Source organism: Barbatula barbatula (genome assembly GCF_947034865.1).
Source record: "Barbatula barbatula genome assembly, chromosome: 13".
Lineage (NCBI taxonomy): Eukaryota > Metazoa > Chordata > Actinopteri > Cypriniformes > Nemacheilidae > Barbatula > Barbatula barbatula.
The window spans coordinates 13,070,112-13,098,089 of NC_136776.1; the positions used below are offsets into that span (position 1 = coordinate 13,070,112).

Genomic DNA, 27,978 nt, shown 5'->3' on the forward strand with positions numbered 1-27,978 from the left:
CAGTGCCATCTCCCCTTAAAGTATTTTACATCTGTGAGCCAGGTGTAACATGTGGGGGCTCGTCCAGGATCTGAACCAGGGACCACTTGCACCCCAAGGGGACCCACAAACACAACTCAATCCTAACAAAATCGCATCCAGTTTATAAAATGACAACTGAATATAAAAACATAAACATTTGACCTTCCACTTATCTTGAAATGCAACTCACCAACCAGTGGAACACAAAGCTAGTCAGGAGATAAATAGATACATGAGCGCTATACTGTATATACATACACAAACTAATTAATGGAACACACCTTGACACAATTAAGTCGGGATAAAAAAGCATGAACTAAACTACAAATGGACATAAAAATAAAGCCATAGAACCCTGACAATGTGTTTACATATTATAATACTCATAATAAATCGAGAGTTGATTTGCTAAAACAGATACCTAAAATCATATTTTTATTATGTTTTTATTGTTTTTTGTGTTACTGAATTTTTAAGTTATTATTATTTAATCAAAACAACCCAGCTGCTGTTTGACTGATATTACTTGTAATATTACTCTTCAAATCTATTAATAACATATATATAGATAATACACTTTACTCAAAATAGGCTTTATATGACTAAAGTTATTTAATGTCACAACATATGGTTTTATTGCAGGGCTGCTCGATTATGACAAAAATCATAATCGCAATTAATTTGGCCAATATTCGGATCCCGATTACTCATAGAAACGACATAGAAAATAAAAAGTCTTGGCTTTAAAACTTTAACTGAAAAATAAAGAAAGAAATAGCACTGCTGAACCACTGTAAAGGAAAAGAGTGCAATGTGGATTTACACCACAAGAAAAGAGAGGATCCTAGCAAAAAAGGAATCCGGCATAATAATCGTTTACCTTGATTATTTTGTTATCGTAATTGATAAAGGCTAAAATGTTACGATAGCGATTAATTTTCGATTAATTGCACAGGCCTTTTATATTGTAAATAATTCAGTACCAGTATAAGAAAAATAAGCACTTTCCCCCAGGGCCCTGTTATGGAGTCAGTTTATCTGATCAACTTACTGACCTGAATATGCTAACACGCATCCGCTCACAGATGTGCAGCAGTGGCTGTGGAAGGCCGAGTGAGCGCATGTGACGTGCTGACGAATCTGTGTGTTGAGTTACTGCCTGCATGGTACTGTTCCATTGCACTGCCCTTATAATGCACACATTACGCAATTGTGGATACAAGAGGACATTGGGTGGCTCGATTTTGCGTAATGCTAGCATTACTGTGGTAGAGGTTCAATACAATATAAATAGGAAAGAGTGACAAGAGTAGCAGTTATCAAGAAATCAACGGTACGCAACCCCAAAGGTTTTGTCAAATAGATTTTAGTGGAGAAATTGGAAGTCATTTTTTATACTCATAAAAGAAATGTTATAGTCATACAATGAATATGAGTCACAGGGAGGTCACATTTTATATTATGTTATTTAAAGTAAGATGTGCAAATTGAAAAAAGCCACTAAGCACCCTCTTGAGATGGGCCCTTGTGTTTCTCATAGACAACAGCAATTTTTTTTCCACCCAATTTGGAAAAAGGGCAATACTCAATCTTTAGGCAGCACGATGGCGATTTCTAGATGGAGATTCTAGGACCATTGAGAAGACGCACCTGACACTGTGACATTACAGGAATGAGAGTCAGCCGTGGGCTGGAATGTGCCACGCAAGCTTTCTGAACTGAACGTTGTCGAATTTCGCTTTGTCCGTTCGTTTGTGTTTTCTGTGGGGGGGAGGGTCGTGCTATTGATTTCCCATGAGCTACGTCCCTCGAGGGGTCAACCTGTCCGAGCAGGTTTGCGTTTCGCGTGCGAGCGTATCCGATGTCCCCGGTCTGAAAATAGCGAGGGCTCCTTATTTGAAGCAATTTCCAACAAATCCACGCAGAATAACAATGTGCCCGGTTTTCTTGTTTTCGGTTGTTCCCTATTTGAGAGATTTGAGAACCAAAAATGATGGAGACAGACACTCATTTTCCACAGAACCGGGCAGCATTCCTACATACCCGCGTCTAAATGATGATGTACCTGACTGACCACAAACAAACAATTACCAACAAACAAATCGTATTGTGGTCTTCTTTACAAGCCTGTCCTCTTGTTTTGAGAAGACTGAATTTAGCTATCCCGTCAGAGCTGCTTATATTCATCTAGATGTTTATGAAATATTGTAAAGTTAGCCACAAATAAACATTGTCATAGACTACATTTTGCGGGCATCAATATGTACGAAATCTAGCTAACATTAAAATGTCACTGACCAATCACAATCCAGTACTCCGGATAGCTTTTTAACAATGCTATGTATGCCGTCCTAACAGTACTACCCAAATGACTTTGGCACCGGGTCTATGGCGAATCAAAGCCTGGTGTTGTCGCATCACAAGTCATGTGCCATGATGTGGAGGATGGGCCACTATGTAAAAGAAGATTGTGTTTGATTACATTGATACTCTCTCTCCCATCTAGCACTAACTCTTGAGCACTGTCGTGATATCATCAGCCACCATCACAAGGCATTGAAATGCCCATGTAGGCTATTTGTTTCCCTGACGATTTCACACATATGAATTGTACAGTGAACTGTAATATGGTGTGCGAAGGAAACAATCTGATACAGAATGAGTACGATAAACAGAATGTAGGCGATACGCCCAAAACTATTTATTGCCATAACAGCAAATATACAGATATACAGTATCACTTAACGTTTTGAAACACACAATCTTTTTTGTTTTTTGAACAACAAAAATTAAAAAATTAGAAAAAACTAAAAAGATTGTGTGTTTCAAAACGTTAAAACACGTTTTATTTTGTCACAACCTATTGAACACAACATAGAAAACCATAGAAATTTTGTTGTGACAAAATCAAATAAAAAACATAATATTATATTTTTGTATCTTTAAATTAGCATTTTTTATTATAATTTTCAAATAATATATATTCTTTTATATATATATATATATATATATATATATATATATATATATATATATATAAATTGAATAATTAAAGACATTTATATTTTGGTACAATGATATGTTGTCCATAAATAAATTTCCTAAAATAAAGCATCAAGTAAGCTTCAGATTACTCTCTTTTAAGGTAGACCATGATAAACATTTCAGTCAAGTGTTTCAAAATAGTCAGTGTAGTTCATCTTAATAAAACTTTGGTAATCTAGTGAAAATGTAGTTTATCTTGCATCGTGTCTACACTGCATTACTGAAGTACGAGAGTTGTTAACTTTTCATTTCCGCAACACCACCGTACGGCAATGAAAGTGCTTAATGTTTAATGACTGCGGTGTAACTCGCAACAAACCACAAGAATAAGAGATAAAAACCGTCAAGGTGCTACTAGCGCACGGCTTTAATTCAAAAGCAAACTTGTCCTCATCAAAATAATTCACGAATCTTAACACATTCTTCTCAGACGCTGGGAAGCTCTGTTAATGAGTCTCTCGGTTGGAATGAATTCCCCTTTTTACCTCTACTCTGAATAAAACATAGTAATTATAAGAAAAATCCAGTCGGTTTCTTAAAACACACACACCCATATATGTAATGATGTGAGTCTGGATGCGTGCGAGGGGTAAAACCCCCATGCAGGAGGGAGAGAGTGCATTCATGCATGTGATCGCAACTAGGCCAGCAGGCAAAATGTTGCAACTGTATTTCCATGTGCTAATTTTAGCTTTCAAAGCTTTTTCAATGTACACTTAAATTTGCTTCGAGTGGTTGATCCAAGAAAACGAGTCGCATATATAACGGGTCAGTATTGATATTGAAGACCTCACTAGAGGCAAAGTCACAGTACGACAAAGAAGCATTCTGGGGTGTTCTTGAGGGTCTCGTGGCTAAACAAGTACATTAGCATACGTTTAGATCACTTATGTGGTTAAACAGATTGGAACTGCTTACCGCTGGAAGGAAACACAATAATCAAATATGCAAATGTTCCAAGTGGCAAAGCGACTAAGTATGTTAGAAGATGTATGTTAAAACAAGACATTCCCCGACACGGATAAATGAGCTAAATCTTTCAAAAATGTATGCAAAGCCTTTAACATCTTCATTTTGTCAGACAAAGTTGTGGTTATAAACAGAAATACAGATGTCAGAGATACAATGATACAATGACATCACAACATTTTTATTAGCATGTGACATCCTGCGCAACTGTTCAAGAAAATCCAGTGGGATCATAAAAACGACTGTATTTTGATTCTAAGGGCAAGGTATGTTTCTTTCTCTGTATATATTTCTAAAGTAATACCAAAATAAAAACATTAATGAATGAACAAACTATTTAGACAAAAACTACACAACCACTTGCATAATGCGCCATTATCTTGTTTTAACTTTGTTGTAGCAATTTATAATTCACCTGCTTCATACAAAGAATTTAAGAAAAGGACGCTGCCAGAAAGTGATATTATTCATAACAGTCTCAGTCCACACAGTGAGAGGACATCTTAAGTGATGCAGTAAACAGAAACAGACAGAATGGTATAACCGTATCTGCCTCCGCCATTAGGTGCAGCATCTGCTCAAGCCACCCAGGGACGCCTCTCAATTTAAATGTAAGAAAGCGAAGATGTTTCGCTTAAGTCTCCTGGCAGCAGCCGTAATTCCCCACACACCTGCGGCCTCAACTTTTTTATTGAGGTCAACAGGACCTGCTTTAACGTAAGGGTAATAATAATTCATCTCGGGAACCAGGTGGCATTGTTTTATTGTGCCAACCAAGAGAAGTTCAAAGGAAAACCCCAGATCCTTTCGGAGAAAACGAGTGGAAAATCAAAAGAGCCCAGCGTCTTCTGCGAGCAGCTTCCCCGAAAGCATCTGTAGACCCTTCCCTCTCTCTTACTGTCGCTCTTTCAGTCTCGGAGCGAGTTTTGGCTCTACGCTGGCTTTCCCAATCAGCCGTGAATGAAGAGCCGGGCTCCGTGGCACGGTCGGTGGACAGACCGCTCGCAATCTGTCAGGCTGAACTCGGCAGCTCTCGCGCTGTGGTTTATGAGGTCAGTGGCACTCATCTGCAGATGCCAGAACGTCCACAGCACATGCTGTCTGATGCCCAGGTGCCATCTTTTTTAAAGCTCTTTCCTCAGAGGTCACATCTACACAATGCATTTTCTGTATAGTGTTATACACCAATTGTGATGCATTTGGTGATTTTCTAGATCTGACACAAAACGGTATGATAGTCGTGCCTCACAGTAGACGTAGAAAACTGAAAATCAGGTTTTTTTTTATTCCCTGAGATTTACGTTCACATTTAGCCATTATCCAAAGCCACTTACAAAACTCAGGAATGGTTCATTCAAATTGCAATGCCAAAGAAACTTTAGATTGAAAAATACAACCTTTGATACTCAAATGCCATAGCAAAATAATCGTATATTGTCAAAAAACGTAAAGGTATTACCACGGTAATTTTTACTTCCAAGCATAATCACTAACCTTCATGAGGTGGCCCTTCAATGGCCCCCATTGACTAAGGAGTCCCTACATTTTTGGATGAAATTCCATTTTTATGTCTAATTGCAGTCTACAGTTACCTTAATACTAGAGCAGTGGTTCTCAACAGGGGGGGGGGGGGTCTGGGCCCTCAAATGACCAATGTTTTAATAAGCGCTAATTTTATGAATTTCTTGTTATTTTGCCATTTTTAGAATAAATAAATGTTTTGCTCTTCAATATTTGGAGTTTTTTTTAGGTTTTGTGAGTGGGGGGCCTCTAAATACTATTGAATACAATTGGGGGGGCCTTGGAGTCAAAAAGGTTGAGAACCTTGTTCTAGAGTAAATATAACTGTTAACTGAACTCATCGACGGACGGACATCAACAGAATGATCTTTCCAGTACAAAGCGTTATCAATAATTCAAAATATATTTACCATAATGCAATTCATAATGCTACACTGTATTAAAATACAATGCGATACGAGCAGCACGTTCAGGCCTGCTTGCGTGCTTTCCCTAGCAGTTGCAAAGGTACCCAAAGATGGAGTTTCCACTGTATTAGAGTCCAGATGGTGACTCCGCATAGTAACTGGAGCAGTGGGCTAATCCACCATTACACAGGCTTAAAGTCACTGTTCTCATGGACCTCCCTCTTTACTCGACAGACAAAGTGACTCCAATGATCAGCAGATATACAGAAAGCATAGTATTGAAACAAATGCAGTCTTGTTGTAAAGCAATGTGATTTAGGGTACGTTTACATCATAACAATATACAAAAAAATGACCATTGTTATGTAAATAGACGGTCGTGACAAGTTTTCTGTGTTTAGGTGACGCACAAGCTCGTGAAAAAAATCCTTCGACAGTGATTAAATACAGCACACAGCCAATGGATTTGATTTCCATGACTTTTACGCAATTTCGCTCTTGGAAGGCACCATTAACATATTACAGGGTCAACCCCTTTAGACCACCCCAAGGTTAAGTACGATGCTCAAGGGTATAATGGTGTCATCTACTGGCTTACTTCCTATGAGGATCAACCTGGCATTCATCTAGTTACCGGCTCTGAGTCTTAACTACTATACCACACCACCAAAAAGGCAATTCAATCACGACACTCATTAGTGTCTTAATATCTACGAAGACAATAAGAAAGCCCTCAAAATGACTTATGTCACTATACTAAACCATAATTTCCAGTCGCAGCTCCGTGAGCCAAGTGCATTTCATATTGTTATGGCCAGTAAACGGATTACTTAAAGTGTGTCCGGGTGTGTGCTGGGAATCACGCTGGGAAACCATCCTGTCCTGCTGTGCGCAGGCCCTTGGCAAGGCCTGACTGCCCTCTGCAATCCAAGCCTGCCACCCAGAAGAACAAAAGCCAACGCGAAATCCCGAGGTGCCAGCTCTGGCCGGCCCAACTGTCTACTGCAACTTCCTGTTGCCAATATCCTTGGGGATTGCCTGAGACACTTGAGAAAATTGAAAAATGGACTACAAAAATACAGTTTGCAGCACAAGAGCGAGGTGAAGGGGTGTTGGAAGGGGTTGATGATGTTTTTGAAAGGAATTGAGTTTTGACTATCGGCAACGAAGCAGGGAGCAGGCAATTTGGGGTTCCTACCTGGATCACTTTGTGGAAAAGACTAGCATGTTATGTTTTGGGTGCTAATGTGTTGTTGTCCCCCACTTGGCATTTTTAACTATCTTACCCAGCAACTAGCATTACTAGCCGCGGGTGGCTTAGCACTTCCGGTCAATGGGCAGCCAAGATTTTTAAGATCCAAAACAACTAAGACGACATCTTCAAATTCGATTCAGAATAATGCAGTTTTACGGACAAAGAGGAAAATCGCAAAAGCACCTTGATTTGAGCTATGTCCATGGGACAAAGCCGGAATTAGTTTTTCTACATGGATCACTTCGTGGAAAAGACTAGCATGTCATGTCTTGGATGCCAATGTATTGTTGTTGTTCCCTTATTTGGGTTTGTAGCTATCTTAACCAGCAACTACAGTAGCATTACTGGTGAGAAGCATAGCAATTCCGGTCAAGCCTGGACCAGTGTTGAAAATTCTAAATGGCAGCCAAGATTTTTAAGTTCTGATAGCATCTTCGGTTTGGAGTCAGACCGATGCCGTTTTACAAACCACAACAAAAATCACTAAATATACTTGGCATGCCGAGGAGAATACAAACGAAAAACAGATCCAGAGCTATGTTCATTGTTAATGTATTAAGATTAATTTGTTTGTCTCATTGCGTTTAGAGATCCTGTTCATAAAAGAATACAAAAGAGAAGGTCACAAATGCAAACACATTGAAAGATTCATTGTTTTGTGCTCTCTAGTCGAGACAGCAGAGATGGCACTGGAAAGGGAAGGTTTTGGACAGAGGAATGATAAAAGCAAGTGCACATAGATGGGAGGGAGGAGAGGGCAGACAGCAGCTATTGGATGCAGGCAGATAAATCCCCAGGACCAGATGGTGCTCCAACATTCACAGATTAGCAGCCGAACTAAAGCCCGAAACCCATTCAAACACGCACATGCAGCTTTGTTTCTCTACTGTATATTAGTGAAGACATCTCATAGACTTTGCTGTTGATGACAAAATGAAATTACCAACAGAGAACATTGCTAAATTTGCTAAATAAAGTAAGACGGTTACAGTATCCCCTCACTACACCTATTAAGACGAGAGGATTTCTCTGATCTGTTTAGCTGCCACTTGAAATTCCACAAGCAACTGGAAATTGAGTGAACTTGTGCTGACACAGCAGGCAGGGTGGAAATCTCTCCTGGACCAGTCTATGCACCGTGTGTCAGCATCCTGCTATCCTGTGTATCTCCTTTATCTCAGGATGAGGGTTTGTTTATGTTTGCAGAGTAATATTGGTGTGACACTTCCTACTCCGAAACATTCATGGAATTCATCTATTGTCTTTATTTAAAAAATCAGTTAGCACATTACATATTTAAATTAGTCATGCTATGATCTCTGATAAATCATTTCTTGTGAGAAGCTTTGATGGCACCATGAAATAGTTATTTGCATATTAAAATCGGTGTACTTTAACCCCTAAGAAATTAAACTAAGCATAATTTAATTTGCCTTGAAAAAGGAGTGTTTCGTTTCAAAGTCACGAGCACTAAATGGTTATGCAAACTAATATTACAGAGTATCATTAGAAAATATATAGTTGATGTACATTAATATAAATGTATTGATTATAATTATAAAATCTAAGCTTATTTTGTCTGTATTTAGGTATGCCTGTAAGTGGCTGCCTTTCGCTCTCATAAAAAACATGAATAAAACAGATATTAAATTAGCATTGTATAAATATATAAACAGTCCCATTACTGCTCTGATGTCAACAGCCTGAGATTTATCGTCAAACAGTAAGAAATGTCGGTAAGATTTGCGATAATGTCAACTGATTTTTTGCATTTTTTTAGTCAATCATAGGCATTAGTTCAGAGAATGCCAGCTAGTCTTAAAGCAGGATTACAAATCAGATCCTTCGTTTTAACTTTTTTTAATTGATCATTTACCATTTGTTTACAAATCAGATCATTTATAGTTTACAAATCAGATCATTTACAGAGTTGTTTACAAATATGATCGTTTACAGAGTTGTTTACAATCAGATCGTTTACAGTTTACAAATCAGATCGTTTACAGAGTTGTTTACAAATCAGATCGTTTACAGTTTACAAATCAGATCATTTACAAGTGAGATTGTTTACAGTTTACAAATCAGATTATTTACAACGTTGTTTACAAATTGGATAATTTACAAAATTGTTTACAAATAGGATAATTTACAAAGTTGTTTACAAATCAGATAATTTACAAAGTTGTTTAAAAATCTGATCGTTTACAGAGTTGTTTACAAATCAGATCGCTTACAGTTTACAAAACAGATCATTTATATTTTACAAATCAGATAATTTACAAAGTTGTTTACAAATTAGATCGTTTATAGTTTACAAATGAGATTGTTTACAGTTTACAAATCAGATCATTTATAGTTTATAAATCAGATAATTTACAAAAATGTTTACTAATCAGATCATTTAAAGTGTTGTTTACAAATTAGATCGTTTACAGTTTACAAATCGGATCCTTTGTTTTAACTTTTTTTAATTGATCATTTACCATTTGCAAATCAGATCATTTACAAAGTTGTTTACAAATCAGATCGTTTACGAAATTGTTTACAAATCAGATCGTTGTTTACAAATCAGATAATTTATAGTTTATAAATCGGATGATTTACAATGTTGTTTACAAATCAGATTGTTTACAGTTAGAAATCTGATTGTATACAGATAACTTGTTTGCAAATCGGATTGTTTACATTTTAAAATTAGATAATTTGCAATCGTTTACAAATCACACAGTTTACAAATCAGATTTACATAGATCACATCATTTATTAGAAGTTATTAACAATATATTGGTCAGACTCTACATTTTGATCATCTTTGACAGTGCAAGCTCCACATACAGTAATTTATAATATTCAGCAACATGGATGCAATGAAAATCCCTAAATAAACAGCAGATCAATCATTGGCGCTGTTAGGAGTTTATAAGGTTAATCTAATAGACCAATATGAAATTTAAAACGAAAATTGCAATGTGAGCGCATTTAAAACAAGAAATGTATTCAGTGCTGGTTTCAGTCTTGATCAAGATCATTTTAAGAACAGATGTTAGTGAGGGTCAGCTAAATAAAATGGAGTACGGAGGATTTAAGTAATGCCAGTCAAATGCCAGTCTTCGAAAAATATTATTAGGTATCTTTACACTAATGCCAGACTAATCAGCTCATTCCATGTATGTGCTTTGCCAGTACATATACGCAAAACATAGGCAGTGCAGGCGCTATATGTATCCTTTTGCTTAAAAGCACCTGTCAAACATGCAGAACGGAAACGTAATTTGCATAGAGAAAAGGCACATTGGACTCTTATAACAGCAACGTTTATCGTGTGCATTAGCTCTTGGATGGGATGTAAATTTAGGCAGAAATGAAATCTAATATTCATATGGATTAATATTGTAAAAGAGCACATCACATGTCCTAAGGGGCTTGAGGCCCCTGACCACAAAATTGTGTGTTGAATTTGGTCAAACATGCAAATAAGCTCCAGAGGCAGAATTATAAAACCAAAAACCATATCTGGTCACTCTTGGAATTCATGTAGTTGTGAACTCGCTAACCTCCAGCTTGAGGATGTAGGCGCACATAAACAGACATCTCGCATTTCTGCAGTGGAGGAACGAATCCAATGCCTGCGCCACAGCGTTGCCGAACCGTAAGTGTGCATTAGCGTGCATGGTAAATCAGACTTAAAACCAGTCATAGCACGAATGCATTAGCATGGGGACAGCTGGGAATTGGGTCAAAGTAATTGCCCATCAGTGGAAACGTGAGAAGAACAAAAAAATGGAAAGAGAGGCAGAGGAAGAGAGAGATTAACAGATGTGTGAAATATGAGAAAGTGGGGGTTGGGAGACAGGAAATATAAACAATACCACAAATAGAAAAAATTTCAAGGAGAGAAAGAGGAAAGGAAAACTGTAAGCTAAAACGAGTTGAAGCATCCTGGTTGTTCATAATTTACGATAATTGGAAGGATTAGTGGCTGACACTGCATGTCTCTAAAGATCTAGATTCCAAACAGCTCATTTGTTGACCCTGTGATGCATATTGTTTACAAACAGATGCTTTCTCAAAGGTCCAGTGAATTAAATGTAGTAGCATCTAGTGGTGAGGTAAGGAGTTGCAACCAACGGCTCACTCCTCCCATCGTCCCACCCTTCGAGGATGAGGATGTCGTCACGTTTTTCCCTCCTTTGCATAAGGAGATAACGTATTTACGAGACACGCTCTGTAGGGCAGTTTGTCCATTTAGGGCTACTGTAGAAACAACATGGTGACTTCCATGCAAGGGACCCGCGCTGTATGTAGATAGAAATATATCATTCTAAGGTAATAAAAACATATCGCTTCATTATGTAAGGTCTTTATACACCTCCGAAGACATAGTTATTTTTTTAGAGGATCTAATGAGGGCAATGAAATATAATATACATGTTTTATTAAAAGCTGCAATCCGTAACTTGTGCCTCTATATCGCCATCTCTGTTTGAAATATAATATGGCAGGTTTCCTTACAGACTCATCTTTACATCAAAGTGTAAATTATTATAATGACCTAACATATGTAAGTCAATGTGTGGTGAAGAGACAGTTGACCATTGGTGATCACACTTTTATGCACTTATGCAATTTCATAGATGTTAGCAATAGCAAGCTAGCTGTAACATAAGAACACACCCTCCCTGTAGCTCACCAAAGCCACCAAAGAAAGGATTCTATGTGTCTGTTAAAAAAACTACAAGTCTTGATATAATGAGTGTTTTAAGGAAATATTAATCTTTCTTTGTTAAAGTTTGTGACAATGTGACATCAAATTTTCGGGTACAATAATTGTTTTAAGATTACATTCTACATACACATTCTTGGCTATTTTTGTGGTGTTGTGAGTAAAACCGTTCTCACAGTATTCTCTATTTGTGTCGGTTTGTCTCTTTCATTTAAACACAAGAGCTTGAATCTGGCTCAGCAAACAATCAAAACATTCATGAAATTCACTTTTTTGTTTGTTACTGGTCTCTTTACAGGTGAACCACTAAGATAACCTGGGAACACATTTTTGGGGGAATTGGAAATACAGTTCTTTTTGTCATCACTAAGGTTCTTTGACTCAAAAACTCACAGGCCAGGCAGATACACATTAACAGCCAAAGAGAACATTCCACACGGTCTCCATTACTAAAGTCACCGAGGTTAATAAAACGTGTTAGACTTCGGCCGTCTATTTTGGGCTTAGAGAAAATAACAGAATGGTGATATTTAATAGAGAAAATATACTGCAAATCTGTGGACTAGCCATCAGCACGATGATCTGGAATTCAGTATGATTATTCTCTTGATTGTGTAATGTGTTATTATATCTATTATCGCTATTATGATTATTTCTTAACTTCTACATATTAGTATAGGTTTTCGTCTTAAAATAACCCACTGTCAACAAGTCTTACAGTCAATTGCTTTCCTGATAATATACATAATGTGGCTAAAAAGAATAGATTTGAAACAAAATATTAGTAAGAATTCAGGGTAGGCTGTTTGATATTGACTAGTAAGCAACCACCTACCAAACAACAAGAACACCCAAGCATCCGCATATTAAATCTCTTAACAATCCAATAAATAATCAATCTCTATTAATAATGTATAGTTCCATCACAGAAGGTCATTCACCAGTCTGACAGTGCTTTGCTCAATAAAGCATGCTGATTTCTGATTGTGAGATCAGGGTTGTCATGATAATGCTGGAATCCCTGTGCCAGAGTTCTGCAGGGCCGGCTTCTGTCTCACTGCGGTTTCCATAACAACAGCGGAAATCTCTGTCAGAATCCCACAATGCTCAGGGCCCTTCTGCTGGGCCGGTCTACAAGAGGGATGACTGAACATCCTTATGGGAAGCAGGAAGATACAGCAGTCACACACAAAATTGTGCGGTTTGTAAAAAGGCAAAGTATGGGGAACACAAGAACAAAAACTACAAATATTTAGAAGACCCGGGACTGTCTAAAATATAACAAACATACTACACTCACTGTTTCAGTGGCGTATCATATGCAAATTTTCTGTTGTGTGTGTGATAACTGGATGATGTACAACATTGACAAAGTATGCAGAGCATACTTAAAGCGATAGTTCACGCAAAATAAAAATGGTATCATCATTTACTCACCCTCAAGTTGTTATAAACCTGTATAAACATCTTTGTTCTGTGCACACAAAAGAAGATATTTACAGAAATGTGGGAAACCAAACAGTTTAGGGCACCATTGACTAGGATAGTGGTAGTTTTGCTTCCTATGGTAGTCAATGGTGACCCCCACGTTGGTTTCTAACCTCCTCCCCCAAATATATTCTGTAGTTTTCAGCAGAACAAATACATTTATATAGGTTTGGAACAACTTCAGGGGATGTTAATGATGACAGCACAACTATCCCTTTAACTTTTCCTTTTCTCTATATTAAATAAACCAGAAGTTTTAATAACATTTTCGACTTATTACGTGATCAAATTCCTAAAAGATCTAAACGATATTCAAATATATCCAACATTGACTTTAAAACTGAAACATGCTTTTTGAAGAAAACAGATCAAATTGCCTCTCACATGCAACATAATGGAGCATAATACTGTTTCACAGTTTCACGACCAGAACAAATTTAATAAAGACCCTCAAAATCTGTGCGCCACCAAATCAGACTTGAAGTATTTATTTTACTCTGGAAAAATAATGATCACACGGCGTAGTAAATAACTGTAATATGCAAGACATCATATGCACGAAATCAACCAGAAGCCACTTCTGCAGTGTGCAAATTCTTTGGCGAAATCTCTGAGATTGTGATCTTGTAGCAAAGCTCACTGATTAGCGACAGCTTCGTGACATCTGGCTTCCGACAAGAGGAATCAATCGAGGACAATAAACGGCAAACAGAAACCTTTGACTTCCAGAAGTTCCCTGAAGACAGAGTGCCTCTAATGTACTTCATTTCTGCAAATTATGGATGTGAGAAACGTTTCAAGATGTGATCCGTGATGTAGCTGGTTTAGCCTTGTGACGAGTGACTGAACAAGATCTAATCGAGTTTGTTCAGCTAGCGAGCCTGATTGATTCTATCCCTACCGTTGCCGCAACCCACGGGCGACAAAGTCAGGGATTTTATTGGAAAAGCCCAGCTCGGGATAACTCTCGGGTGAACGTTTTACTAATGAGCTGACAGCTGCTCAGTCGGGCCATTCAGGAGGAAAAGGTAAATAGAGAAGAAACCGTGCAGCGCTTTCACAGTGATCATGTCGCTATTGACATAAGACCTGGGATTTCAGTAAGAAAACATGTTTGCGGAGTATCTAACTGAGGATTTGCTGAATGCTTTTGGGGTGTTAGAGAACCGTGGTAAACACATTTGCCGCCAGACCTTCTCAGGTATCAAGCGGTGTGTTGAACAAAGAATCTGTGTTCAGGACCTTGGACAGCGTCTCATGTGAAAACCACACGATGTGTTTCCGTCACACCTTCAGTGGACCTTCAGAGCTAATCACATGGATCTTGAATTCACATCCAAATCTGGAGGATAGTTCACCCAAAAATAAATCACCCTTAAATCCCCCTCAGGTGGTTCAAAACCCGTATATGATTCTTTGTAAAGGACAAAAAAGAATTTTTTTGAAATGTCTCTGTGGTTTTCTCTACACACAATGGAAGTCAATGGGGGTCGATGTTGTTTGGTTATCAAAATTTTGGTGTTCTGCGGAAGAAAGAAGGTCATACAGGTTTGGAATCCACGCTTAAGGCTCAACTTCGAATAAATGTTTGATTTCAATCTTTGACACAATCTTCTTAGAAAATATCAAGGTAATAGCTTCACAGAATGTTCTTTCCACTATGTACGATGTTGTAATGTAGAAATGAGCAAATCACTAAAATGGCTTTAGCTAGGTTTTCACAGGCAGGGCCACATTTATAATTTTTTTCCTTTTATCCAAAGCAACTTACTGTCCGTTCAAGCATATTCATTTGATCAGTGTGTATGTTCCTTGGAATTTGAACCCACAACCTTTGCACTGCAAATGCAACGACATATTTCTCACAAAAAAAACTAGATTACTACGGAACCAAATAACAGATCTGTTGTCAAGCTATCAATATTACTCATACCCAGACAAAGCCATTGGGACAGCTCCAAGCTGGCTGAAAGACTTCATTAAGACATCCTATTAAATAGCTTTCAAATTCACAATGCAAGAGTTTTGGTTTTAAATATAATTGATATTCAGGGCCTACAGCAAACATTCAGCCACGCTGGCCGAGCAGGGGCGTGTGTGCAGAGGAAGCTCGCAAAACAAAGCCTGTGTGAACGACATGTGACAGGACTTGCATGCCAATGCTGTCCCCAGCAGATTTCCTTTTTCCCAAAATACATGTCTGCTCGCATCGCCGCAGCGACATTTGCGGCTCAACACTTGGAAGAGCCACTCTGGTCATGCGTGTGCAGTTAACTCTTAGTTAGAAGTTTGTGTTGAAGCAATGGCCGTGAACGTCTCTGTCATTGTGTCTTTGTGTGTCCTCTCCTGTTAGCCTCTCTCCCTCTCTCGAGTTCCCCTCTAATGAAAGTCATTACTTCTAGTTTATCAAATGAATAGCCATGAAATTAAGAAATACTCCAGCTGTTTCATATGGCTGTATTAGGGAGACAGAAGAGACATTCTAAACGAAACGCTGTTAGAGTTTTACTGGCTTCAAGATTGTGCGTATCAGCTGATGAGCATCTGAATATACACAATATAAACCAAATTCATAAACATAATATATTGCAAAGTGACGTGTCGTCAAACTAATGTAACTTTTTTGAAGAAAATATAGCGTATTTTTACATGAATAGAAATGGTTGTTCATGCATGTTCATGCAGTTTATATGCCGTTTGCTAGAGTGGTCTAGGTGGTTCCGTACTGAAAAAATGCTGTGTTGTTGGGTAAAATGTGGACACACCCAACAGCTGGTTTACCTAGAATTAAGAATTTTGTAAATTCGGCTAGAAATAAGCCATTTGACACAACCATGGGTTGAAAAAAACACATCATACACTCTTAAAAATGCTGGGTTACTTTCAACACAGCCTTGGGTCGAAAAGGGACGAACCCAACCGTTGGATTGTATATGAACCCATGGATGGATCAGTCTGAATCAGCCTTTTTATTGCAGGTTACTTTAAACTTATCTGGGTCCATAAATATTATTTTCAAACCATTTTTTAACCACTCACTAGGCAAAAATCGTCTGTAAAGAGCACTGTAAAAAAATTGATTGCTTTTAACCCATGGTTGGGTACAATAAGAACGAAGCCCACTTGGTTAATAACCTAACCTATGGTGGGTGTTTCAAACCCAAATTGTTGGCACAGCATAGGTTAGTTAATAACCCGACGGTTGGATTTGTCCATATTTTAGCCAACCATGGATTGAACCCAATTTCAACCCAATATTTTCAGTGTACGTAATTGTAAATAATAAGAAGAGTTTAAACCAAAGTGTAATATTTAAGGTTTACAGCCCAGTGTCAGGACGAAACCCTGAGTTGCAAATGAATCTAAGCTGTGTTGTGTCAACCCAAAATGCTGGGTTGTTTTAACCCATTGTTGGGTCAAATATAACCATTTAATGGGATGATTTATCCCAAAGGCTGGGTTAATTCCTTTCTGCCCCAAAACTGGGTTAAAATTAACAAAGCATTTAAAATAAATAATAATTATCCATAAATATGAAACATTGGTTCAACTCTTATTATTATTGGCAATTTTTGAGTATCCTCAACAACTTTAACAAGCAATAACTATCTATAATACTCCCAATAATAAACTATACTGTGAAATGTGACAATCCTCTAACTTTTTGATAGTTTCTTAAACTTATTCTATAAACTGTAACAACCAAATCAAAGCCTGCTGTGACTCAAAGTAGAAAACATCTCACCAGTCCTCAGACCTTGAGTGCTTTTGTTCTTGTTGTTGATGAGCCTTCAGCTATTGAACAACTATTAACTTTTTTCACAATGTGTCTACTAACATCAACACATTCTCACCCTCGTCCGTCCACCTACAATACATGCTTTAACTGAGCGCAGCCTTTTCATTAAGCAAAGGCGAATATTCAAACCCAAAGATCCAAAGTGTCTTCAGGAACAGCGGGAGTCAGGACTTCTATGGCTATTAATCCAAACATATCAAATTAAAAGACAAAATACTTCCTCCATCTGACTCGTTCCATTTGGTGGAGCAAAAGACAAATCAGCCTAAAACTTGATGTTTGCGGTTAGCAATAATATTATCATATCTATCAACACATGTTAACTGCTAAACCAGAACAGCAGCCAGACCTCCTACATAGAAACTAACAGAAAACTGATGCCTATACCAACAATGTCACCTATAGTTTTCCTGTCACTGAAATGAGGCCTCGCTACATATAACCAGTCTCAAAACTAAACTAAAAGGTGCAATTTATTATATGTGATTGGAAACATCAACCCACATATAGTAACTTGTTTTGACACAAAACCACCTGATCTGGTCTACGGAGTTAAATTGACACCCGGGTCACTAATATCTCAAGTCTGCTAAATGCAACGACAAGGTTAATGTAAAAAACCTCCAGCGCTAATGTAGAATCAATGTTGAAACAACATAGGCCAAATGAGTTTTCTACAGTAAATGTAGGCGAGAGGAGAAAAATGGCCTTCATTGATGTGAACTGTGCGCTGCATTAGCAGGCTAGGGGGTTAGCATCACATTCAACATGCTCATTGTATTACAAAGACTCATTCACACACAACACCAGCGTGAATAGCTGTTTTTCAACGGCGTGCCAGAGGGGACAGCCCTTTTGGAGGACATCCACGAGTTACCACCTTCCTCTGCCTAGGAATGTAAAGCTCCCATCCTTTTGACAGATCTACTTTTATAGATTGACAATTGGTAGTCTGTTTGCGGTTTTTCATTATGTAGCTCTTGAATAAAATTGTTGAGAATTAAACTGATGTTGAGTCATAGAGTGGACAAAAATACTGCTGTATTCGGTACTTTTGTGTTTGGTTGCTCATGTGAACCATTTATCTATCGGTCTGTCTGTCAATCCATCTACAGTCTTATACTGTCCTGTACTATTCAACCTAGACTGTGTGGCATCAAACTCTTATTTATTTACGTATTTACCCTTGACTACTTTAAAGTAAAGAATATATTCAACTGGTTCAACCTTGAAGCTGATTTTGGTTTTGTCTGCGATGGTAAAGGGATTTTAGGTTTTGGGAGAAGAAAGTTGCTTTTATTTTTGCTCTGTAGCTCAGTGGTAAGAGCGTGGTGCCAACAACGCCAAGGTCGTGGGTGCAATCTCAGGAGCAACAAATGTATAGGATAATGCAATGCATGTCGCTTTGGATAAATGCATCTGCCAAATGCATAAATGTAAATGTAATCTATCAACATTAAATGTATAAAATAAATGGTTTTCTTGATGAAAAGTCTCAAAATAACTAGGTTGGTAATAAGACCTAAATAACCATATTCTCCTATCTTGATCTTAAATTATTAAAATGAATGAGATGCTCTGGCAGAGATGTGCCCACATGTCACTTCTCATTTCCATGACAACCAAAGAGAAAAATATTTTTGTAACTTAATCTTAAAAAACATTTTATGCTTTTTTTATGTTTACATTTTAAGTTTTCAAATATATATATATATATATATATATATATATATATATATATATATATATATATATATATATATATATATATATATATGAATTAAAAGTCTGGGCTATTAAATAGGCTCCAGAACTCTAGTTAGGGTACAAAACGTCCCCTTTGAATTATAAGGTTATATCTGACATTTTTGTCATAATTGAGCTAGTTTACCATATCTGATGTTGTTTTTGTCTTTACATTGTGTCATTTTTAAGACTTTTTATAATCTTGTTATCTATCAAATCAAACGGAATGCCAAAACTTTGAAGCGTCTCAAAGCTGCGGCAGAGCGCCGACAGAACCGTATCATGCCAATGCAACAAAAAGTAAACTTCTGGCAAATTCAATCATTAAATTTGGCTAAAATGACAGCCCCAAAATAAAATGTTAAACCGTATCAATCTTTTAAACCTACAATGCTATGTCTTTCAATAAGCTTCAATAACCATCCTATACAAGTAGTGTGTGCAAGCTCAGATTTTTCAATCACATGGAATTTGCTCAAACCACTTGTGCAACATAGTAAACTGCATGAGATGCAGAAGGCTGCCATTTTGTATTATGACTCACACCAGCACATGAAGTGAACCAACAGATCAGTGTCTAACACAACAAAAAATTTCAACCTATTAATCTGCATTTTATTAGAGACCAGTCACGCACCCGTCCTTTAATGCTGTTCTCTCTCAACGCTGTGACTCATCGGGCCATTATGAGACGAATCATTCATGTACTGCACTGTAAATACAATCCCTTGTCTTGCTTTTAAAGATATTTGCTTATAAACGCCACAGTAGGTTTGACATTCTTCCTATGCAAAGTATAAAACCAGTCAGATAAGAACGCGACGCTGTCGTGTTGGTGACCACTGCAGCATCGCCGCCACCCTTTCGTTTCTCCTAAGGTTCATGTTATTATTACTTATTTCTTTTTTTGCGTAAGGCTTACGTTAAATCTCTTTGACGAAGATGATCTTGCGTCAGGCTTGCGTGATTTTGTTATTAGTCGTGTTTAGGCATTTTCCTCAATACACCTGTTGGAACGCACTCCTGTTAGCGCCCCCTGTCGGCCAAGTGTCATCTCCGCGAACAACACCGGCGGTGTGTATTCTACTACTGTAACATCGCGTTAGTATTCAACAGTCGTCCAGATTTACATCACGATTTCAATAGTCTTTTAAAATAACACGCTTTTAGGCGAAATACTCTATACCGATAATGGTTAAAAGTACCCGATATGCTTTTGAATAAACAATTTACATTACATTTTAAATGACAACATCACGATTCACGTGCCTCGTATAAATCCTCGTTTCACATCATTTCAAAGGCTCGAGCTGACGATTCCTATCACAACGACTAATAAAACAATATTGTTCAACTCACCCACTCCGATCTTCTCGTCCTCGGTCGGCGTCCACATGATCCCGGAAAAAAATCACCAAGATTTGTGTAGAGTTGTGTTGAAATGACACATGAAAGTTAAAACAGACGTGTTTATTCACCGCTGTGTATTTCTCATCCTCTTAAACATCCGCGCGTCTGGATCTCCGTTATGGATGCGGCAGCATCTGAGGATGGAGACGATTATTTATTTATTTCACTGCCTCGCTCCGTCCGCGATTTAACGGCGAAATCCGTTTAAACGGCGCGAGTACGAGCTTCCCTTGCGTGTCGCGGGCGCGTTCGGCGTTCCTCGAGCGTGACTGCTGCGATTTCCCGTTATTTCGCGGTGATTCTGTACGGTTCACGGGAGACTCTTCAGCGCCGGTGCTGCGCCATCTTCATCTCTCCGTCTGTCCGCCGTCACATGACGCACACTGTCGCTCTTCATCGGGACACGCGCTGTACCGTAGACGGAACGCACGGAGGGAGCGCGCGCTGAATGGACTCATTTAGTAGCCTATATTATAGTTTACGTCACGTTAGTTTACACGGTGAGGTGTCATTATGTAACACGGAGTAAGTGTCAAAACAGCGCGTAGCCTACTTCAGAAAATGACCACGGCAACCACTGGCGCACTTGAAATGTTACTAAAGTTTTGCTTGTAAAATGGCATAACAGATTGGATATTGAACAAACACCGTGATAATCTTTCATTTGAACGTCTTTTATCATAATATTGGCGATAAACGTGACACCAGTTGAATGGGAACGAGACTAATGCGAGTTTTTGAGGACTGACGGTGACTAATATATTGTGATATAGCCTGTAATGCAATTTAACAACAGCAAATGAGATTGAAGTTAATGTCATAAATTAAATCAAGAAAAGCTGAAATATTCCCATTGTATTACTTAAATGTTGTAACTTTTGAAAAGTTTGCATAAACTACTGATAATCTCATTAGGGCAATATATGAGCGGATGATAAATCCATCACTTGTAACAAAAGACTACGTCTTATAAAAAGCATGGTTAAAGTACAAGTTAAGTTTGGTTTATTTGTAGTAAATAGAAACCACACATTTAGCAGTGTTTCACTATGGTTTAACAAATGATATTTGTATATAACAGTCATACAAAAAAATGAAAAACACACGTTTACTGTATTAAAACCGCATATGGCATTTCGGTGCAAAATCTGGTTACCACTATATATTTTTGTTGGACTGGCACATCTGAATGTTGGCTAAACCAGCCATCTGGCAAACCTTTTATAATTCCTAATCTGACTATTTGGGTGTAATTGGCCATGTTGTCTATGATAAGCAAGAGTGTGACGCCGGAATTCACGCACTTGCATTTATTTACCATGTGAGATTTAAGCTACCTGTTGACCCTGCTGTCATACTGTATTCTTTATGCCTTTTTGGTCCTATTAGCTTCTCCTTTAATGCTTTTTGTTCGATATCCCCATGTCACAGAAAGCAAAAGGATCCTCATTGTATGTATAAAAACAGATTAAGGCATCTTTAATTGTTCGAGAGCACGGGGGGAGGCAGATGGGGGGATCTCTTCCCGTCTCATTTACCGTGGCATTCATTTAGAAGTGACAATTAGTGCACGTGTGTCACATCACATCTCCCGTTGCACAAGCATTAGACAGACCCATACAGTACAAATGTCTTCATCCACAAACACAAACGTGTGTCATACAAAAACACTTTGATCTGAATGCTTGTTACAATAATGCGCATATTATAATTAAAAACAGGGTCAATCTTACAATCGGTGTATGCATTGCTATTGCTGCACTGCTTATATAAAGATGCAGAATGAACTTTCAGTTTCTTTCCAAGCCACTGATCCATAAACTCAAGTTCATTGTTATATTTATGTAACGGTGATATTCTGCTCACACATAGATCATGCGAGAACTGAATAAACATCCCGGACATGTGGTAACCATGGCGACGGGAACAGCAACCTGCCGCATTTCCCTTAGCAGCTTAATGGTCATTGTGGGTGTTGCGGATTCTCCTAACCCGCCGAGCGAATCTCCCACACATTTCTTTGATGAAATCCCTCCTTGTCGCTCAAAGTCCACATTAAATGTCACATATAGCACACAGAGATCACAATTCTAACATCTCAGGTGCTTTAAACCCCAACTTATGAAAATCTACAGTTTCAGGCATTGTTGTGTGTGCATTATAGGCTAGCTAGATTTATCAACCAAAGATCTTTGTAGATATTATTTCGAGTAAGTGTGCGAGTATATAATGCTCTCATATCTGTATTGACAGCCTCTAGCGTGAGATAAGAAAAGAGTCTTTGGTGTCAGAGGGAAATCTGTTTGTTACTCTCGTTGGCTGCGATTCAAGACTCTCAAGGCACGAACATAAACACTGAGTCATCCCGATTCAACTGACAACTCTCCAGATGAAATGAGTTTACCCAGATTTTTGTACGTTTAAAAAAAGAAATCAACTAAATCTTTGCTATTGCTTTGTCATGCAGAGCTGTGTGTTTTGCTGCATTTGGGAATCCCTATTCTTTAAACTTTAGATTTACAGGAAAATATGCCTAAAATATAGGATAATATATTCTAAATCAAATAATATACTTCGATTGAAAAATGTACGGTTTCTGACAATACAACTTTGTAAAATAATACAGCATTTATATCAGTTAAGTTATATCATTGTAGCCTACATCGCATGGAGAAAAACTTGATGATACCATGAATCTTAATACCGTATACTATATTTATTTATATTTATTGCTACTATTATTATTATTATTATTGATAATCTAGTTTTGATTATAATGTATAGCTGCTTTGCACAATGAAAATTGTTAGAAGCACTATATCAACACAATTGAATTGAATAGATTTGTTTTGAGCACAAGGTGAAATGTCATATTCTTTATGGTCTCTTTATCAAAGAGATTTTCATATGGATTCTTTATGCTGTGTAAAGCAATGCCTGTATAGTATTTATATATCCCCGAATTTACATACAATTTACAAACAATTAAAATAAATAGAAATATACTGTTAGAATTATCATAAGAGATAAACAAATTTTGAAAAATAGATGATAAAACGTCTTGTTAGTACCACTGTTCTCTAAAGATAAGCGCTTTAGTTTGACTGATGGTTTAAACTGCAGTTTACAGTGACACCATGTGGTAAAAATATAAATTGCACTGAAGTTAAATCAGGCTCACACATTTATTTCTAAATATAAATAAACCTTACCCTTGAATGTTGTTTAAATAAATCTTTTAATTCTGTCAAACAACTTTGTTTCCATTTCTCTATAACAGGGCTTTAAACAAAGCTAAAATCTAAAGTAATTATAAAGCCCAACATGTAATTCTTACTTGGCATAAAGTCCTCCCAATTGGCTCAGAATGAAGAAAAAATATTACAAGTCAGCAGGTCGCAAATATTAAAGATCAAAATAATAATGTTTGAATCTATGCTTGTTTTTTCCATTAAACATTTTGATTAAACATCGCTTTCAAGTCCAGCCTATGCTGTGGCAAGAGTCACGTGAGGAAAAAACACTGATGCTCGGCTTGCAACTTAGATACTAATTCTTCCGATTATGTAAATGTTGAATTGTTGTTTTGTTTTAGCCAAAATGACGTTTCTGTTATTCTGTGCTCACCTTTGCAGGTCGTCCGAAATCCGTATAACTTTCTTCTGCGGAACACAAAAGGTAAAAATGTAATAAACATCCGGTTTTGTGAATTACAAGCCAGCTTGTTGATTAAAACAAATCAGTCACGGGCTGCGGCCGAAATCGCCTACTTCCATACGACATAGTAAGCGAAAAGGAGTATGAGTCATGAATAGTATGTCCGAAACCTTAGTATGCAAAAAACAGTATGCGAGAAATAAAATAACTGCAGATTGTAGTCTTAAAAAAAGAACATTAAAACACTTTTAAATATATACATATGTCACATTCAAACTCGATGATGTGTTACTGGAATTTTTTTATTAATTTATGAATGCATGTCTAGAGTAAATATTGAATCCCCAATCAAAACCAACACCATACCTTTATTTTGAAATAACAAGACATATTTGATGATTTTAGATCGACATATTTTATATACCTGCACCCGTTTTGTACGTTTTAATGGTTAGAACTGTTATTATTGCCATATTGTTTGTACATGAATATTTGTTCTACAAATAATAAAAAATAAACTCTGCGCAGACCGACCGACATATGACGTCAAGGCACCGCCAAAGCGTCTTCTCGCGCGATACTTGATGTCACAAGCGGATGTTGAACTCTGTATATATAAATGTAAATATATGAATGTGAAACCAATGCTCTGTGCCTTTCACGAGGCCAATTGATGAACTACAAGAATGATGCAATCAATCTTTTTGCAATAGAATCTTATGATTAATAAAATATATTTCTGTTGCTGCAAAGTTATTTGTACAAAATACAACGGTTTAACAAAAACCTTTACTTAAAGCCAAGGGCGACATCGGACTGCTATGAGAATATTACTATCTTAGATAAAGAAATCTCAAACACAAAAAATTATCTTTAGTCAGCAACTTTATTGTCAAATTTTTGGAAAGATGAGGAAGAACCAGCTAGATGGATTACAGCAGCCAAATGCATGTTGAAACTTTTTACCATACTATTGTTTATAATTACTGTATGCCTTACATGTACATTTACCCTTGTCAGAGAGCGGGCTATGAACCTTGATAAAAATAGCTGAAAACAGACTGATATAAACAAACACATGTTACCATTCTTTTACCACATTAAACATCACACATTTCAGCCTCGATAATATAGACGGACACATCTTAATTATAAAAATAGAACGAACTGCTATATGACATATATACAATAACAAATATCTATAGCAAAATATAGCCTAATAGAAAATGTCAAGCAATCCTTTTGACGGTAAAGCACGTCAAACTCTGATTTTGTGATATTGAACATTAATATATCATTACAAAAAATATAGTGCAAACTGATTTTAACCTTCAATTTTACATATTTGAACACAAAATACTTGTTCCGAGCCTGTAGTGTGCTCCAGATACAAACAATTCACAGTGTTAAAGGCAACTTTGGATAAATACTGCTTTAAAAAGCATTCAACTTTCAAATTAAATAGTGGTATTAAGACGAATTAATGGTATAAATACAACATGCTGTTATTTCGTAAACATATAAACTATTTTTAAGGCAGTGCAAGTATTAGATTTTGCTCAACGACAGACATTTGCATTGGTAAACAGTGCACGATGTACATGTAACATCACACAATTTTGGTAGTGATCATCATATTTAAATCGGTTGACCCTCTTAAACTACAATAGAGTTACACTACTTGAAACGGCAATGGTTGACCTAGAGTTATTATAAATACCATTAACTTCAAGTACAAACAATGAACTACTACAGTTTGTGTCTTAACTCAGATAAAGAGCAGAATGGAAATAGAAAGCAAAGACACTGTGACAATCTTTTCAGGTCCTTGTTGTGCTCCTTGGTTACTCCTGTCTTCTGTTTTCTCTGTGAGACCTAACAGTAATTACAGAAAAAGAAATAAAGACAGTTCTATCATTTTAAAAAGTCACATGTAGGCCTGGTGTGTGAAACATTATCTTTAATTTGGAACAATATATTTTTATTAAACCTTATTTTAACGCAAACCTAATGACATTAAACTCACATTGGCTGCAAAAAATATTATAAGCTCACTGTTGTGAATCGGCATAAGGTAAGGTAAGAGCATTTTTACGTATTGTATATTACAAGTAGATTTTTTGTTTCCTTTTAACGAGAATGCGTAAAATCTGCAATGCTATATTTCTATAGTAAAGATTACATGGGAAATTACAAAGAAAGCTGAAATCCAAGAAAGTGTTTTATTTTTATGGTTTTGTTAACAATCAGTGTAATCTAGGAAACAACCTGATAATATGTTCATAAGAGTTTTCTGCGAATCATGTAAATTTAGTAATAAACCTATGGATCACATGTGAAATGTGGTGACATCTTGCCACCATTTGTGAAAAAACCAAATGCAGACAAATTATTACCACGTTTAAAATGTGATCCCTTTGGTCTATCCACATGTGAATTTCACAATGATTTTCTGTAAGGCGTACAAGGAGGCAAATTGGTACTACACAAATTTGGTGTGTTTTATGAGTGACTTCTGTTATTAATGCAGGTTTTTTTTACATACCTGAGATGAGAAGCTCAACCTTCTTCTTTTCAGACGGATTCATGATAAAACAGGAATATGTTCCTGCATCAGTGGTTTGAAGATTGTTGAGCAGGAGGGAGAAGTTTCCTTTCAAAAAGTCTATAGAAAGCACTAAAGTTCTGTTTTTGTACTCTGACTCCTGGCTCTCTACTGATTCTACACCTTTAATTATATCATACACATTCAAGCTTTCATTGTGTCGCCAATGTACACTTATATCTTGAATTGAAGGCTGATCTCGTTTTCCAGTACATGGCAGGAGAACAGAACCTCCAACAACACCTTCAACCGTGTCCTGGGCAGACACTGAAAACACAGACAAACAAATAAATGAGGAAAAATACATTTACTGTGGATGCAATAAACATAGGACTGTTTGTGTTATAGCACTTACCTTCATGTATAAACATGAAAACCATGAAGAGCCTGTAAAAAAAAAATATTTAGTTTTCACAACACATGCGAGTTACAGGTATAAATTGGATCAATAAATGATGGACAGACATATTTACTTTATTATTATCTTTATCTAATAGCCTATATTCAGGTAGTCAGCTGACCACATTCTTTGGGCACATAAGTTGCTGAACCCGACCTGACTGCAGCAACCCAAAGATCATAGCACTGCCCGTGTGGTACAGCGGTCAAGCCAGCCGCAGTTCGAAAATACACGGTCAAGCCAGCCGCCGTTTAGATTCAATATGCGCGCATACTTAGTAAACTACGGTAATTTCTAGAAACACCGCTTTAAAAGCTTTATTTAAATGCGGATCGTCTGTGTGTCTCCTCAATATTATATATTGTGTTTTACGTTTAGAATATGTCGTTTTTGTAGTAATTTATGTATTTTGTAATGTTTGCATCATAATTTCTGTAGGCTAAAGTAGGCCTACTTTATTGTAAAAACAATGTCTCCGTCTAAAACTAGCCTATTATTATAGACCTTTGTCCTGCATATAAAACAGTTTATCCGATTCTATTATTTGTATAATATCTATACTCCTACGACAATTAACCATGATTTTTATTTGTTCAAAACAAGTTTAGTGGTTTTAATACACGATTTCTAATAAGTTTCCAAAACGGATGGTCGGTTCCTGTAGGGGGCATCCCACACTATATGCACACCATATATGGACTCATTTTACTGTAGCATTTGGGATAAATGGCAATTTCCCCAATTTAAATGCCTATAGAAACATGATTTCTAATAAGTTTCACAAACGGATGGTCTCTTCCTGTAGGGGGCATCCCATACTATATGCACACCATATATGGACTCATTTTACTGTAGCATTTGGGATAAATGGCGATTTCCCCAATTTAAATGCCTATAGAAACATGATTTCTAATAAGTTTCACAAACGGATG

At 37.1% G+C, this 27,978-nt stretch overlaps 1 protein-coding gene across 1 annotated transcript in view; it reads right to left on the reverse strand.

The window, feature by feature from the left end:
* dock3 (dedicator of cytokinesis 3) overlaps window positions 1-20,791 on the reverse strand; it is a gene marked incomplete at its 3' end in the record, with an annotated part of 151,381 nt that extends 130,590 nt beyond the window's left edge. The window contains exon 1 of the mRNA XM_079470648.1: window positions 20,334-20,791. Within this exon, the coding sequence (XP_079326774.1) occupies window positions 20,334-20,370 (37 nt within the window). The 5' untranslated portion in view covers window positions 20,371-20,791. The remainder of the gene's footprint in view (window positions 1-20,333) is intronic.
* Between the last annotated feature and the right edge of the window lie 7,187 nt (window positions 20,792-27,978).